General features: G+C 39.8%; 1 protein-coding gene across 1 annotated transcript in view; it reads left to right on the top strand.

Annotated features, from left to right (window-relative positions):
• Positions 1–15139, top strand: part of sorcs3a (sortilin related VPS10 domain containing receptor 3a) — a 146919-nt gene extending 131780 nt beyond the window's left edge. The window contains exons 19-27 of the mRNA XM_071921088.1: positions 592–778; positions 3739–3872; positions 4166–4289; positions 5376–5488; positions 9816–9947; positions 10091–10190; positions 11793–11898; positions 12783–12943; positions 14980–15139. Coding sequence (XP_071777189.1) covers positions 592–778; positions 3739–3872; positions 4166–4289; positions 5376–5488; positions 9816–9947; positions 10091–10190; positions 11793–11898; positions 12783–12943; positions 14980–15038 — 1116 coding nt within the window. The 3' untranslated portion in view covers positions 15039–15139. The remainder of the gene's footprint in view (positions 1–591; positions 779–3738; positions 3873–4165; positions 4290–5375; positions 5489–9815; positions 9948–10090; positions 10191–11792; positions 11899–12782; positions 12944–14979) is intronic.
• Positions 15140–16987: the final 1848 nt, after the last annotated feature.

Below are 16987 nucleotides of genomic sequence, written 5' to 3' on the forward strand. Positions count from 1 at the left end.
TTTCTCTGTTTCTGTTCTCTCTCTCAAGAAGGCACACTCACACTCACACAGAAGTCCTGAATATGCATGTGTTTGTGTATGGATGTCAGCAGACGATTCATTGACTCGCACACCTGCCACTATCTGTCTGTCTGTATTTCTGTTTCATTTTTCTTCCTCTTGTCTTCACGCACTCACACAGGGTGCATGCTAATGTAGAAGTATCACAACAGTAACTAGTGACAAAAGCAAAGCAAAAAGTGACGCCAGCCTGTATCTCTCTCTCTGTTTCTTACTGTACCTGTTGGGTTTTGGTTCCTAGCTTCTGGGTGGCACTGCCCTCAACACCTGCTGCACCTCTAGTATTCATATTTGTGTGTGTGTGTGTGTGTGTGTGTGTGTGTGTGTATCATTTTCACAATTCATTTAGTCCAAGTGAGACCACTTACTGTAGATGGCGGTCCACAAATGTCATGCTAATGACAATAATGCTGATGATAATGTTTGGATTCTTCTTCTTTTTCTTAATGTAATTCATTGTAGCCTACGATTAATGAGACTTATACTAAGTGTATTCAATTCTGACTGAAGACCTGTTCTGCTGTGTTTCAGGGCGACTCTATAAGGACCAACATCCAGCTGGATTTTGGCGATGGCACAGCCGTGTCCTACTCCAACCTGAGCTGGACTGAGGAAGGGATCAAGCACGTCTACAAGTCTGCTGGAATATTCCGTGTCACAGCCCTAGCAGAGAACACCCTGGGTTACGACACCACAACGTTGTACCTGCATGTCACATGTATGTGCCCGCATTGTTCAGACAAATCTGCACGCAGCTGCTGTCGAGTTAAAACCTTGTTAATCCAGTTAGGTGATGATGATTTTCATGTTTTGTTTGAAATGCAGGATTACATAATACCAAATGGGTTGAGGATTTTTTGTAACCCCTGGGTTTACAAAATAATTTCAAAACCCATTGTGTAATAATAAAAAATACCTGCTCAGCAATTAGAAAATAAGGCTGTTTTTCTAAATTCAAAGTGGTGATTTTGGAGCTGAGAAGGTTTTAACCTGACAGCAGCAGTAAGGAAAGAACCAAATATCTATATGAATTTTTAATAACCTGTGTGTGTATAAGTTACTGTACGTACAGTACCTCCGGCGGTAAAGTGGGCACAGCTGAATGATAGTCACGCTGTTGATCCACGCTAAACTAATCTGAAATGAGCTGTACCGACCTATGCACACCATTATGTAATACAGCAGCTGGGATAAACACAAATAATATGTTGAAGCATCTTTGGGGGAAAGGTCATCACAAACTTGCTTATGCAAGGCTTCACTGCGGGCAGAAACAGAGATTGAGATGTGGACCTTCAAGGCCACAGCTAATTGCCAGTTATCTGAGGACACCTCATTTAAAAGTAAAGGAGGTTTTCAGGCAACATGCAGCAACACACAGCAAATTATAGTATTCATGCACTTTTCAACTCCGTTCAGGCAGCAAAACAACACTGTATCTTAAAAGTTTCTGAGGAATTATGCAAGCTCTTTCAGCATGTACTGAATTGTGTCCTGGTTTTAATTGTGAGGAGCCCTTTCATCAGTTTGTTGAGTCCATTTTAATTCTGATGTGTCAGTGTATTCTTTCTATTTACATTTTTGATGGCAATAATTTTGGCCGGGATTTATTTCACAGTGCAGGCAACGCTTTTAGTGAAATGCCAAAAAGTACTACAATGATTTCTCAGCTGAGCATATTTAATACCAAATGAGTATCTCTCTGTCTCTCTCTCTCTTTCGCACACACTCTCTCACACACACGCACACTCACACAAACTGAGCGTCTAAAAGTGGGGATAAAGATTAGTTCCGGTTAAAGAGGATGAGAGTTAACAGAAGCCTCGGCGAGACGAACACGCCAGACCACAGCACTACACAAACCTTTAGCTGGAGTTTTCCCGTGAAAATACTGTATTACATCTGCCTGCTGTGGGAAACTTTAGCCCTGAGATTACTGTAATGCCACCTAGACCCCTGTCAGCTCCTATTAGGTTCTTAGTAGGGAGGAGCACAGTATTACCCAGAAGGTATCACGTCAAAAAAAAAAACATGATAGCGTCAACACATTTCTGATGTTAGAATGGTACCATCTTAGGTCAAAGCATTTTCAAACCCATCACAGTTACAGACCCATGAAGACCCATCAAAGCTATGCTGTCACTGTATTATACTGTACAGATGACAATTTATCGATCATTTTTAAATTACTCAGGCCAAACCTTTTTGGTAATCAAGTCCTGGGAATGAATTTGCTATTAGGTAGGCATATAAATCAAATGTGTTAACACTGAGCTGGAGCAAAACCCTGCACAGATATTGACTCTGCACCAAAGCCTCAGCTCCCAGAATTAAACTCATGGTTTGTGGATGTGATGGTCGGAAACTCGTTCAGATCACGTCATATGTATGGGTACAAGAACTTCTAAAGACTGCGGTGACTAAGCTTTTGACAAAGACCATGTGGTCAAAACGCATCAAGCTCGCCCCCTTCAGAGTGGAAGTCAGAGGTCAGAGGTCAGGCTCAGCTACAGAGCAGCGGCCCTGGAGCTGGCAGGGATTCAGGGTCGTATTTACGAAGTGTTTACGGTGCCGTTAATGCAGTTGCACACAAGCATTTTGGACGTGGACACTCCGCAGGAGACTTTTACTATGTTTGACCCAATTAATATGGATTTTGAGAAGTGGCAATGGTAGGATGCAACAATGGAGGAAGAGATTATTGCAATGGATCACTTCCATCAATTTACTAAACCAAACCATGCATAATTATACATGGTATTTAACGCCAGAGGAAGCATTCCCCAACTTCTCACCCTGAGAAAGCCATGGCTGCTGGGTTATTTGTTCAAAGCCCAACTGGCAGAGAAGATGGTCCATTTGAAAATTACTCTTTCAATTGTCCAAGGATGAGATGAAATTAGATTATAGATTGTCAAGTTATATTTATGATTATCATAAATAATAATAATGACATTATTTTATCACTGCTTGACGGATTAAAAAACGAACTGGAACCTCGGACCAAGACCAAGTCATGCCATGCCCGCAATGACAAAACGTCTGGCGGGGCTTCATCTCTTGGCCTCTGGCTCAGCTACAGTGGGGCGTCACAGTCTGCTCTCTCCCCTGCGCAGTGTTAAACCGGCTTGCCATACACGTTTCTCCTGGTAGACATGCACACTCAGTACTTACATTGTGCCTCAGGTATTCCAATTGGAAAATTGTGACTTGAAATGCATGAAGTGCATATTGTGCTGTTAATAAATCAGGTGCTAAGCTGGAGAAAGCTGCGCTCGTTAAGATTTCGCACACAGTAGTAATTAGCTCACCTCTTAGTAAATACATCCTTCTGTGTCGAAAACACCTCAGGAGGGTGAACGCTTGCTGATACAGGGGCTTGAACTCCAGTTGAAAGGATGGCTATGTAATCACTCACCCTGCTGCCTATTATAAAAGAATACGATGCATTGGTGCAGTCTAGATTCAAGTTGTAATATTCAAAACTCCACTGACTTATCAACCGCACGTTTGCAGTGTTTCTATCATCGGGAGCAACTGTACTCCCCCTGTATATGGGATGTGTGATCTTGCATATTGGATTGTTTTTTTTTATTTGGATCAGTACCCCGTTCCCATGGAGGCCTCATTACTTGTGCCCACGCATGACGTCCAACCCTCTGTGGTGTTCCTTCTCAGGTCCAGTGGAGCACGTCCAACTTCTTGCCCCCTTCGTGGTCATAAGGAACAAGGAAGTGAACATCACAGCGGTGGTCTGGCCCAGCCACTCGCGCACTGTCACCTACTTCTGGTGGTTAGGCAACAACACTGAGGTAATTTTTCCACGGCAGAGCTCATTAATGGACATTTTTGTCTCATTTTTATTGCTTGCTATGTTGCCTTTTATGCATTATTATTTTTGCAAAGCAGTTTTATTCTTATTGTTTATTATTCTTAGTATGTTTAGTGTTAGTTGTATAGATTTGTTTCAATATCCTTTTCATACTAAGTTTCATACCCCTGTTCCAAGTTATTTGACCCACTGAAAGTTTCTTCTAAACTCTGACTTTCTGTAGATGTTAAATGGATATGTAATAAATTGATCTTGTACCTGCTGTGCTTGCAGCCGGTGATATCGTTGGACGGGAGCATCTCTTACACCTTCCCCAGTGAGGGCATGCACACCATCACAGTCCAAGTGTCTTCTGCCAACTCCATACTGCAGGACACCAAGACCATAGCAGTCCAAGGTCAGTGCTGGTTCTCCAGCTCCGCTCTGAAATACATGCTCATGATGAAAAACAGAGGTGGACTAGTATTCTTGCTGGACTGCTCTACTACACCCATTACCCCTTGATTGAATTGTTTTTAGCTTACTTTAAGTACTTAACTTTTTGAAGTACTAACAGAAGTGTGTACTATTTACTTCAAAACTGTTGTGCCTCTGCTTAGTCCTTTAGTGGTGGAGTAGATTCCAATTAGCAGAGACTTCATAAGAAAAGGCAAGGAATCCGCACACTACTTTAAGTCAAAAAGACTAAGGAGGCCGAAAAAGTCTTTTCAAGGCATTTATTAAGTCATGCTCTGCTCACAAAAATTAGCAAAAAGTGTGAATACAGACAAATGTACTACATCTTCATCAGTGTTTTACCCGTTCCAATGTCAGAACCCCTTACATCGGTAGAAGACAGTCACATGATAGGTATGATAGGTCATGTGACCTTTTACAGAGCATAAATGGCCTCCTTTTTCGGCCTCTTTAGTCTTTTTGATTTTAAGTAGTGTGCAGATTCCTTGCCTTTTCTTATGAAGTCTCTACTCTCTCTCTCTATTCTCTATTTACTTCAACCCATAGTTTTTAAAACACACACAAAATCTTCATATTTTTTATTGAAAAGTGGCTAAATACTTGACTAAGTTTTAGTGAGCTACCCATGTACTGTCTTTGAGTAATATTCTGGACAAGTCCATTTTTTCTGAAGTGAGGGCACTTCTACTTAAGCAAAATATTCCATTACTCTTTTTACCTCTGAAGAAAATATGTCTTTACTTGAAATGAACTAATCTAGCAGCAAGTAATTGTAAAACGCAATGATTTATTACCAGTGGATGTGTTGGTGTATAGCAGTGACATTTTCTAATTATCTAGGAGTGCGTCTGGTACATTTAGCCAAAGGGAAGTGTAGGGGATATATGAAAGCCTCTTCTTTTCATCAAGAGTGTTAACTACCTGAAACTCAACTTGAGCAAAATGACAGTTGGCAAAGATCCCTGAGAATAATGCCCCGGGATCTGACTGAATTAATGGGTGATTCTCCCCCGACTCTCCTCGACAGAATTCTTCAAATCGCTACTTTTATCTTTCTCCCCTAATCTGGACGAGTTCAACCCCGACATACCCGAGTGGAGGCAGGATGTGGGGAGAGTAATTAAGAAGGCTCTGCTCCAAGTGAGTGATTTTCATTTCCTCTGTCCTTCCCCCTGTCTCTCTCCTTCTCCCTCTCTTCTCTCTGTCACTGTATCTCTCTCTCTTTCTCTCCTGACTCTCTCTCTTAAATATTTTTCCTCCCCTTCTTCTTACCTCTGCTGCCCAATCCGCTCGGCTCTTTGGTGCGGCAAGCGAACGCCCTCGGGCCACCGTGTGATTCTTTATCACACAGGTGCGAAGAGGCCGCCGCTGCCTCTCCCAAGACGGCTTGATGAGCGCTGATTCCTTATTTTCAAAAGTCACCAGTAAGATGCACTCAGAGTTTCAAAATTAGCATCGGAGGGGGGGGATGGAGGGGTAGTAGTGTACGGGGATCTGTCAGTCTGTGTATCTGTGTGTGTGTGTGTGCGTGTGTTTTTAAACATACTCGAATGTAGGAGGGGTGCAAGTGCCCTTGCTGTGTGGGAAGCTCACACATCATTGTTAAGTGCTACTCATCTCCCCATTCACAGCTCATGAATAGCATCCTGCGTTTGGTGGTGCTGTGCTCTTGGCCATCTTGCCAGCAGTATTGAACGGTGGAGCCGAGGGTGGGCGCTTTTAGAGGAATGTTTCGGTGGGTGAAGGTTATGTTACGAATACCCCGGATTCATGTTCATGCTTTGGAGACAATTGATTTTATACAAGTCATTCCGTCACATTTTCACAATGATACTACTTTTACTTTTACTTCTTTTTTATTCATTAGATACTGCTCAATAAAGATTTGATTTGTAGAACATAGTTTTACTACTGCGTGATTATGAGCCTCACTCTGCTGTGGCGACGACATAAAAAAAAAAAAAAAATGTTCCTGGCTGCCTTAACATTGTAAGTTGCTTTGTTAATATTTAAGTTTTTAGGTCAAATTAACAAATCAATTTCACGTCACTGCCCTAATGTAGGGAGTTTTTCACTGAATCAATATTAACACCCCCTGCTGAAACTCTCACCATCTTCACTCTCAAATTGATCAACTGGACTGCTGATGTATTCTGAAGCCGGATAAAGTTTGTTTACTTTAGTAATGCTTTTAAACATAAAAGTCAAACTCAAGTGGAATCTCTGTAGATGTGCCTAAAATGTATTTGACCGAATAGATTCTGGGCTCTACACACTATCGCATGTTAAGAGTTTTCAGTTGCACAAGTTCTCCATTATGTTGTGAACATGTTGAGTTGTGATATGTGACGAGTTTTGTTCCAAAAATCCACCTTTTCAAAAAGTGTCATGTACTCTTAGGAAATGATTGACAACCTTAAAATAGATCTTAGTATTTCTTAAAGGACAGAAGGTAACTGTAGGTCAATAGTTAACAGAATGATCACACTTACAGACTGGATCCTCTATTTTTTGGAACTTCAAGTAAATGTTTTGGATATGTTGCATTTTGGAAATTAACTCAAAAGCATTCACATCCACTTTTCACATCTTGTATCTCAGCATTAACTCAGAAAGGTTACAAGGGGAGACCATACACTAAATGGTATGTGAACGATATGATATTATAGTTTTGTTTAGTTATGACAGCACGGAAATGACTAACACTGTGAGTAGCTGTTAGTGGAGGAAGTGATTGATGTTTTGAATCTATAATTGCAGTGTGAAAGACTGCATGAAAACAGGAACACTGACAGAACAATGTTTTCTCACTACACATATAAAAAGCCTAATAAAATGATTCCAATAATCATAGAACAATTACGCAATTGTGCGTATGTAAATGTAGCAAATGATTCTGCAAATAACTTTCAAAAGCAATGTATGCAGGACACATAAGCTTATTTTAACTTTATTTGTGAGGTGGGCAGTTTAGCAAATGCTCCATGAGTTGTTCTTAAGTTACGGCACAAATCATATTAAAACTCAGCATTTGAAGCTGTAAAGCTAAAAACTAGTAGTGTCAAAAAGAATGTTAGTAGTTTTTGTCCCTGAGTTCAGCACAGTGTTATAGCATCTCCCTTGAGTTGAAATATTAAACTGGAACATTAGGTGAAAATGTTGGCAGTTCCAATATGGGCTTTTTTATTCTATTACCTTTGAGTTACACGGATTGATGTGTCCCTCTTTTTTGTTGTTTTCTTTTCAGATCACCATGTTACATATAATTTTGATATCTGCCTATTCAGGGCAACCACTATCCATGTGAATGGACTGTAGATTCTATTTATCCTAGCGACGCTCGGAGCTGACACAGACTTCATTTCCAGAGAAAAATCATCGTACAAGCGGTGACATGAGGCTTTTTTTTTTTTTTTCTGTTTTTTGTTACGGTTGACAATCAACTCCTCCTCAAGACGGAAGCTAGTCCATAACTGATGGCTTCTCGACATGGTAAACAACTCCCCAACAATAAAATAGGAGATGAGAGGGGCAACAGCTTGCAATTAAAGTCAAGGTCCATTTAACTGAGGTGTCTCGCCGCGTCGCCCTGTTGCCGAATCTTTGAAGTCATGATTTTGCACTCTTCACCTAGGCTCATTTCAGCTCTGCACCAGCAGTCCTGAATGCAGGTTCAGTAATGGAGGTTATTTCATTCCATTCTGTCTATCTCTTCAGACGCCACTCTCTTACATTCCAGCAGCGTTTCTCGGCAAACTCATACAGTTTAATATGTTCATACTCCCCATACAGTAGCTTCCCTCCCAGGTTAATGCGCCCCCCGAGCTATCATGTCCTCCTTGCTTCCCAAAGACACAAAACTGTACTCTCTCATCCAGTCTGTGCATGGTAAATCTAGCACTGTAGCAAGCTCCAGAGATAATTTGATCTATCCTCTTATTTCATTATGTTAAAAAATTACTGCATAATTTTCATATGAAATAAATTTCATATGGAATTGCCAAAAAATGTGTCTTGAAGAAAAATTGAGCTGTGCGTGCCGGAAATATGCATGTTTACAAGTGCAATCCCCTTCAATGTGTCCAATTATTCCAGTTTGTATGCAAATGGTTGCATTTCTTTTGGTGAATCCTTCCAGAGCTCATCTTCTTCAAATGGTAAACTCATAAAATGCTGCAGTCTGAAATCTATGGATGAAACCAAATTGAGCCGGGCGTCCCCGCAGCGGGCGCCCTCATCCTCAGCGAGTGACTCACCTCTCCTCCTGCACGCAGCCCCAATCTGACTTTTAATCCAGCAATGAGTTCGCGGGGCATCAAAAGGGAGCACTCTCAAGCAGCCAGACAGCTTTTTAAACTAATGACTGATCGCAATGAGAGCAAACATGGTCTGAGTGTATTGATTTTTTTTTTTTTTTTTCTTCCAGGGGCTATTGCCTCTTCTGCCCTTCCATCCTATTCACTTTATCTCCCCCTCTGCCGCCCCTTCTCTCATTGCGAGTCGTGCCCCGGCTATCATTTGTCCACTACTTTGCTACTCAAATAGTGATTTCTGTGCTTGATAATTGATGTGCTTTGGCTATACCCACTCCATTGTCCGCCCAGGCCACAGAGAAAACATAAAAACATCACAGGCTCTTAAATGAAGACTGATCACCGCCTGGGCTCTGCCTGCCTTGCTTGTATAAAGTGGGTAAAGGCTGTTAAGAAAAAAAAAAGAGAAAAAAACATTTGGGGATTTTTAGTCAAAAGAAGAATAATACGCTTTTGACACCTTTGGAGGTTGAGATGAAGCTGGAAAATCCATTAATAACCAGATTCTTATCTATTGTTTGTGAAGGCTTCATTGACTTGGACATCATTTGAACGTTTCCATTTCCCTCCTCCTTCATCGAACTGCTTATTAAATTTGTTGCTGAGGCTTTTGAAATGTACTTTTATGAGTCCCAATAACTATTGGAAAAAAAAGGGAGAAAAAAATGATACAATGATAACATTAAGGCATCTAATACCTTTTGAAGGGGGAAAAAATGATATCCACCACTTGAAGAAAATGTTTCTTTCCGAGCTATTGTGTTGAGTGTAGACAACCACTTATCCTCCAGTAGGGACTCACAGACAGGGCAATGGTATCCTGAATTTGAATTAGAGTGCATAATTAAGTTCTCTCTCAAGATTGAAAAGTAATGTTTCACTAGAAATCCTTTGATGTCTTTATGTTGCATATTTACTATATAATGGTCCTGTAGCTTAGTTGATTTGTAAACAGTACAGTATTAAACATCAGCCTACGAGGTTGTAGGGGGGAGTTAGAACCACATAAACCGCTGTAATTGTATGATTTGATGGACGCACAGCTCTAAGAACATGATTTTAATGTATTTAATTTATGTAGCTTACAGTACCAATCAGCTGTCACAGTGTGACATTGTAAGCTAATGCATATTCCTGACTGTCCCTTGCTACAGGTGTCTGATTTCCCAGAAGAGCAGCTCTTGGTAGCCGTGTTCCCAGGTGTCCCAACAGCCGCTGAGCTCTTCCTGTTACCTCACAAGAACCAATCAGAGGGCAAGAAAAAGAGTGAGGAGGAGCTAGAGCGGGTATGGGAGAGCATGACTGGATTTTACTGCACACAATTTGCTCATGAAATCATATTACACCGGATAGTTCCTTGCGTGTGTATAGAAAAGATGGTGATTGCAGCTCTTCGACTCAGATGCACCATGTTGGATCTGTTTGACAGGTATCTGAAATAATTGTAAGTGCGCTGAACCAAAACTTGGTGGAGTTCGAGCTCAAGCCTGGTGCGAGGGTGATTGTGTACATCACACAGTTAACACTGGGTAAGAAACGCTTGATCCCACTCCTTCCAATGTTGCCATTAAGTTAACTGCTGTAATGTGTAAATGCACTAAAATATTAACTTGCAAGGGTAATTTAATTATGTTCTAGAATTGCATATTTCTTATTTTGAAGTGTCATGAAATAAAACCATCATACCCATGTTTTGACAACAAGAATTTTTCTTTGGTCCACCAATTAAAATTCATGTCAGTCTGCCACCATCCTAGGCGAAAGAACACAGGGGAGGATGGGAGGGGTTTCATTTTAAGTGGAACTCCTTGAGACGAGGGATCTTTTATGCCTGCCATCAAGAGCCGAACATCTGTTCTATTTCTTTTACAGCCATCCAACCACAAAATGAGTGTTACACTGAGTATAATTATGTTGATTATTTAGTCCTTGAGAAAGAACAGTGTACGGTTTAAGGGCACATGCGGAATTCAGAATTGCCTGAAAAGTCAACAACACTGTTCAGTCTTGATAAAAGACGATTTAATGACGTTTTTTAACATTCAAGACCTCCGAAAGCTCCCCATCACAAAACAAATTGCTGTTTTGAGTATTAAATCAATGCAGGAGTCGTGGAGGCACACTGATTGCCAATAAGGTGGTGTCTCTGCAAGACTTTACTTTTCATTAGTGTAGGACACACTAGTCCTCGAGAACTCATTTGGCCCCAGCTCTCTGATCCCACTGGTGGACAGATCTTGTAGTGTATTCGGTACTTGGCAGGTTCCATTAGCCACACAATCCCTGGAGGAATATAGCCGTGAGCTGTCTATAGCTCAAAGCGTTCGGTATTACTGCCTGGCATGTGCTGCTCCGCAACGTACTGCGGTGTGCTGTTCTCCAGTGACATTGGAGGTGTAGCCAGCTGGATCGCTCTTTATATTTCACCTCCCAAGAAAAGGTCTTGAAAGCCTTCAAGCTGCTTGAGAAAGGTCACAAGCATCACACGGCTCCATCTCTGAGCTGAAGGGCCCAGAAACAGCATGGAAATGGTATAAAATGCACTGTGATTTCCCTTCAATGATAGACATTAATGCACTCCTGAAAATCACAAGGAGAAGGTGCAGGAGTTATTATCAGAACCATGTACGATGACATTAATCACAGTGAGTGCAGCTGCTGCTTTGGTAGGGTTCTTGTTTGAAATAAATAAAAGTGCATTTAACCATTTCAAATCAAGCTGAAATGTCTGAATTACTTACAGCTGTCATCTACTTGGGCAAGCATTAGTAACAGCAATTTCACGCCACCACAACTTAAGACATTCAAGATATTAAAAACAAAAGCAAACTTCTCATCATGCACTATCATTGTCTCACATGTACCCATAATGCACAGTGGGATTCATTTACTTACTGCTGAATAAACTTGGCCTTTGAATTATTGTCAGACCCGGAGTTGTCGCTGTGAATCCGCAGCCGGGAAACGCACAAGACAGAATGCAATTTGTACAACTATAGAAACCACTGAAGTTGAAATGTTTTAAAACCATGGCCGCTCTTCTGCCAAACTGCATAAAACAGTTAAATATAGGTTTTCCAGCATCTCAATGACAGTACAATTAGCTCTGTCCTATCTCTCTCTTCCCATAGCGCCCTTGGTGGACTCCAACCCAAGACACAGCAGTTCGGCCATGCTGATGCTTCTATCAGTGGTGTTCCTGGGTCTAGCTGTGTTTCTCATCTACAAATTCAAGAGGTACACTGTGATTACTTCTGCCTACTGCACATATAATCATATAGAAACCTACCATATATCAATTACCATGTCATCCATTTTTGATGATGCCAGATGAGGACGGTCTGCACCAATCAGTGACGATCTGATGGCATTGGAAATTATATTTTACATGTCCTCCTAGAGGTTGTAGACATATTCCAGCATGCTTTTTGATGCACAAGGCACATGCGCCAATCAGCGATGAAATGCTCAGAAAACGACCATTAAATTGTTTAATATGCTGTTGCTGTGCCTCGGCTGTTATTTGCTGAATAATTTATGCATGCTCAAAATGATTCTCTTGAAAAAGTCTGCGGGAAATGGAAAAGTTGTCATTAATTATGGATATGGAATTTTTCCCATTAATCTAAAGAGGATGCATTTTTCAAGAAATCTCACAGTTGACAAAACAAAACAATTAATAACCAAAATGAATAGTAATTTGAAATAAATTGGATAGTGACTAAATAAAGCTGTATATTAGGTATCATAATTTATAGATGGGAGAAGATACCAACGTTAATATATTATGCCTATGAATGAGTTATTGAGGTGTAATTATAGTCAAGACAACTTTGAAAGTTAACAGCCCCATATCAGTACCAGGCAACAGAACTATGTACTGTAATAATTATCTGTAAGTTGTTGTGAAACAAATTCTTCATTCAGAGTTAGTCTCCAAATAAAAATAATGATTTATGATGAAAAAAGCAGAATCTTTGGTACCAGTGTATCAATAAATAGCTAGATTTTTCGTTAAAAATGTGATCAATGTAACAGAAACTGCTAGATATACAGGAGATGATTTCCAAACAAAATATGACCATCAATCAATCATCAATCTGTTCTTTACCAATCTTTAGAAAAATACCCTGGATCAACATATACGCTGAGGTGAACCAGGAGAAAGAGCAGGAGATGATTGGCTCGGTGGGCCAGGGCGACAGCACGCCTAAAATCACTCTGAGTGAGTTCTCCACATCCAAAGAACTCATGGAGAAGGAGCTGGATGCCAGGGTCAAACGTAAGTGGAGAGCCTGCAAAAAATCCATGAACATATTCTGCTCATTAGTCTAAATGCTCTGCATAAAACTTAATTTAATCGGTTTAAATGTATAGACGTTACCAGTGTGTAAGTCTTTGGTAGGAACAGTTTCTACAGGTATTGCAAAGTTTTGGACAATTCCTTGAAATGAATGTGGATAGTGCAATCAACAAATTTGAGACATGATTCATGACTTTACCATGAGATTACCAATCATTTACATTTGTAACAGCTTCATTACACATGAATACCTATGCTGATTTAAGAGTAAAAGTCTCATAGATAATCCACATTCCAAAATTTCCACTCACCTTTTATAATTTTTATTAGTAGGGAGGCAGAGAGGGATACACAGGAGAGAAAGTTCTGGTAGACTTTGATCGCAGCAAAGCAGAAATTCCAGCAACACTTGCAGTACTGAGAACAATGAATTATTAGTAAAACCGATGTGTTTCGGCACGGGGCCTTTGGGATTCAATCCTAGGCCAGCAGGGGCACAGAGGCAGCGGCCTTAACCACACTATCTGGGCACAAAACTGCTGGTTTACAAGAAACATTTCAAAATCACCAAAAGAAAAACAGACTGTCAGGAGCAAATTGGCCAGATACTGCTTACTTTGACTTTGTATAGTCTTCTACTGAGATGACAAGCCGGTCGGGAAGTGAGATCCTTGGCTTCATATCTAGCTCTGAGATAGTTTCCAAACATCAAGACTAATGAAGCTAGTTTCACTTGCTATTATTTTGGATATCTAGTTGATCCTGCCTCAGGTGTTGAACTTCCAAATGGTTGTAGAAGATGAAAATAAGTCTTGCACATCCACATGCACCAATGCCATGAATATTAAACTTTATTTCCAACAGAATATCTTTATTCAACTCATCGTTCCCTTTAGTATACAAACTGATCCTCCACTCAGTATACTCTGTCAGCCATTAAACACCTAGCAATTTGATGTGATGGCGGCCCAGGAGGGGTAGAGACTCATAATGAGAGGGAAAATGTAGAGTGAAACAAAGTGGACATTAACTGCTTCAAACTACTATAGGGGATTGATTTTGTTGTTGTTCTCGCTTTTTTACCCATCAGACAAAAGTTCAGACAGAATTTCAGAGAGGTGGAAATGATTGAGGCACATTAAATTCAAAATTGTACATTTTAGTACAGTATTCATTTCACGATAAGAAGAGAATGCCACATTTGTATATACATTATATTTAACCGTTATTTATTCAGGTGAGACTTTTTCCACATCTCCCTGCTTCATATTCATAAAGTCACACACATTTACATCTGGGAGCTGCCCAGTACAACCACAGTCTTCTACTTTACGTCTTCTACTACGTGTCTCTAACCATTGGCTATCACCGCCACTTTAGAGGATTACTTAAATGAATGGTCAGTAATAATGAAAAAGATGATAAAGGTGGCTAATATTTGTGGACATGAATGTGACTGACGTGTGACATTCTGTAGAATATTTCATAAAATATTCTTAATTTTTACATCCAAATAAAATAATACAGTATTAAAGTAATAGCAGTAGTTCCAAAACAGTCATACTGGATATTAATCTGTCACATCTTCTCTATTTAATATGAGGTTGTCCATTCAAATCATGCTCATGGAGCTGTACTGTATGTTCAGCAAATCATCACAGATTAGGGGAACGGTCAACATTTTCTCTCGTGTCTCTGGTAATGAAATTCAGCGTTGTTCCCTTTTAAAACATAATTATTTCCATGTATACGTCCATACATGAATCTAAATGTAGCATTATTAGAAAAAAGAAAAAAACACGGGTTTAAAATGGGTCACTGTCTAATTTCCATGCTGTTTAACAGCTTAAGAGCTTTTGATAAGGCAGCACATTGAAAATCCAGTAATTAACACGAGGTGTCAATGTCAAAGAAGTGATTTTTTTTCCACAGGCATCAAAGCGCCTATGCTGGACTAATAACTTTCTTCTTGTGCTGTTTTTCTATTTTTTTCGTTTTTATTTTTTTTCATTCAGGGGGAGTCGGAAATGCCTGCGAGAGCACAAGGGAGATTCCTAACTGTACTAGTGTGTAAAGCTGGGGAGCGCAACGGTTTGTGTACAGAACAAAGTATTACCGTGTTGGGGGTTCTCTTTTTCTGTTTTGTAATTCTCAAACACAATTGATGTTAATAGTTTTCTAAGGGACCTCATTTATACAGATTTGCATGGATGTCTTGTTCAACAACATCCATGCAGCAAATTTAAATCCACTCAATGAGATCATTGTAATTACTGGCAAAACTTATTCAGTTTTGTGGATGTATAAGCTACATAAATACATTCATTTGCAGAGTGAAATATCTTTATTTCTTGAGCTTTTGTCAAAACCTATGAAGAGAGTTATGTAAATTTCCTAAAGAGTTTGCTTTCGAAAATTGTTTCTGCCTATATATAGACTATAATGTCTGAGTCTTCAATCAAACAGGGAATATTATTGAAATGTACAATATTATCATCTGTTCTGTTATCTGTATATATTATATGTATCCTTAATTTCTACATGCTCGTAGTCTGAGTACGATGGCGAAGACAGAAGATCTGACCGTGGTCTGTTTTGAAAAGCGTGTTAAAAAGTCAAACATTACTTAAAGAATCAACTTTGTTTGTTTTGATAAGGTCCTTGACTTGTGCATGTTCTTATTGAGGACACAGTTTCTGTGTTGTAGATAAGCAAGTGTTGTAAATAGTTATTTTCTAATCATTCATCAAAAGAGCCCAATCGATTTTGCATAGACTTCCATTCTCATTTTCTATAATTTACTGTCAGGTGGCATATGTCTTGTACAAAGGGTTTATCTGTTAATGCAGGTTAATTGTATCGGCACATTACAGATTTAACTCCATTCTCCTTGAAATTAAATTAAAAATATCGACATGAATATTTTCACACATGATCGATACGTTTATATTTCATTAGCCATATAAAAATTTAGACACGTTTACATGCATCACACTGTAAACTCTCTGTACCAAACACTATTTCCATTAGCATCATGGGAGTATTACATTTGTCCTTTGAAACAATGGCTCTGATACTTCTTATATGGCCACAGAACAAACGCCGCATCAGTATGAAAAGTTACTGTGGCTACTAGTGATCAAATATACAATATCCACAAATAAGGAAGAAACATGAGGAGCTTCATTCCAAAATGAGATATTCACCACTTGGAAAATGTGACATCTACTCTGACAAACTGATTGTTGGCTTGAATGTAGAACTCTATTAAATATTACTAAAGTTATTAGCTATCATGAGCTCTTTGCATACAAAATTTTGGTAGTTCAGAGGATGCAGTCTGTGTTTTTTAAATATTGAGCAATGGACATCGGGTGACACTTTTTGTCCAGATCGCATATGTAATATTGGATTGGATATGTATGATTCTTTTTTTTCTTAAATGGATATATAGCATTTTGGAATGAAAGCCTCAATGCAGCTTTGGGTACTTGGTCCTACGCTCAGGGTTTTTGGGTATCTGCTCCAGCATGACAAGTGTTTTATCTCTGCCAACGCTCATAGAGCTCCATGATAAAATGCCCACTCTCCCTCTTCTGCCATTGTCTTTACATTATCTTCCTATGAGGAGGGAAATCAACTATTCGCACCAACTTTTTCATTCGTCTGACAAAATACTGCAACATTGTCTCCAAAAACAAAAAACCCAAGACTTGATTTATAATGGGACGGTACAATTGCATTGTATTTATTTATATACCTCATAGAGTATAATTACAAACAGAGCAGATACAGTACAACCACACTGGCTTTATGTCAACAATCCACCCTCACTGATACCATCAGGCTCTTCTTGCAACCCAAGGCTTGTGTTTCGCCTCAGTTTAGCTGACATGGGGGAGCAGCATGCAACTCTCTACCAGTGCTGCGCTCTACAATCCTACAAAAGCTGTCAGTAGCCAGCCAGCTAGTGGCCTCGAGTCGACACACAGTGCTGTCCTGGTAGCCGGTATGACAATAAGC

The sequence above is a fragment of the Centroberyx gerrardi genome, chromosome 3 (assembly GCF_048128805.1).
Source record: "Centroberyx gerrardi isolate f3 chromosome 3, fCenGer3.hap1.cur.20231027, whole genome shotgun sequence".
Classification (NCBI taxonomy): domain Eukaryota; kingdom Metazoa; phylum Chordata; class Actinopteri; order Beryciformes; family Berycidae; genus Centroberyx; species Centroberyx gerrardi.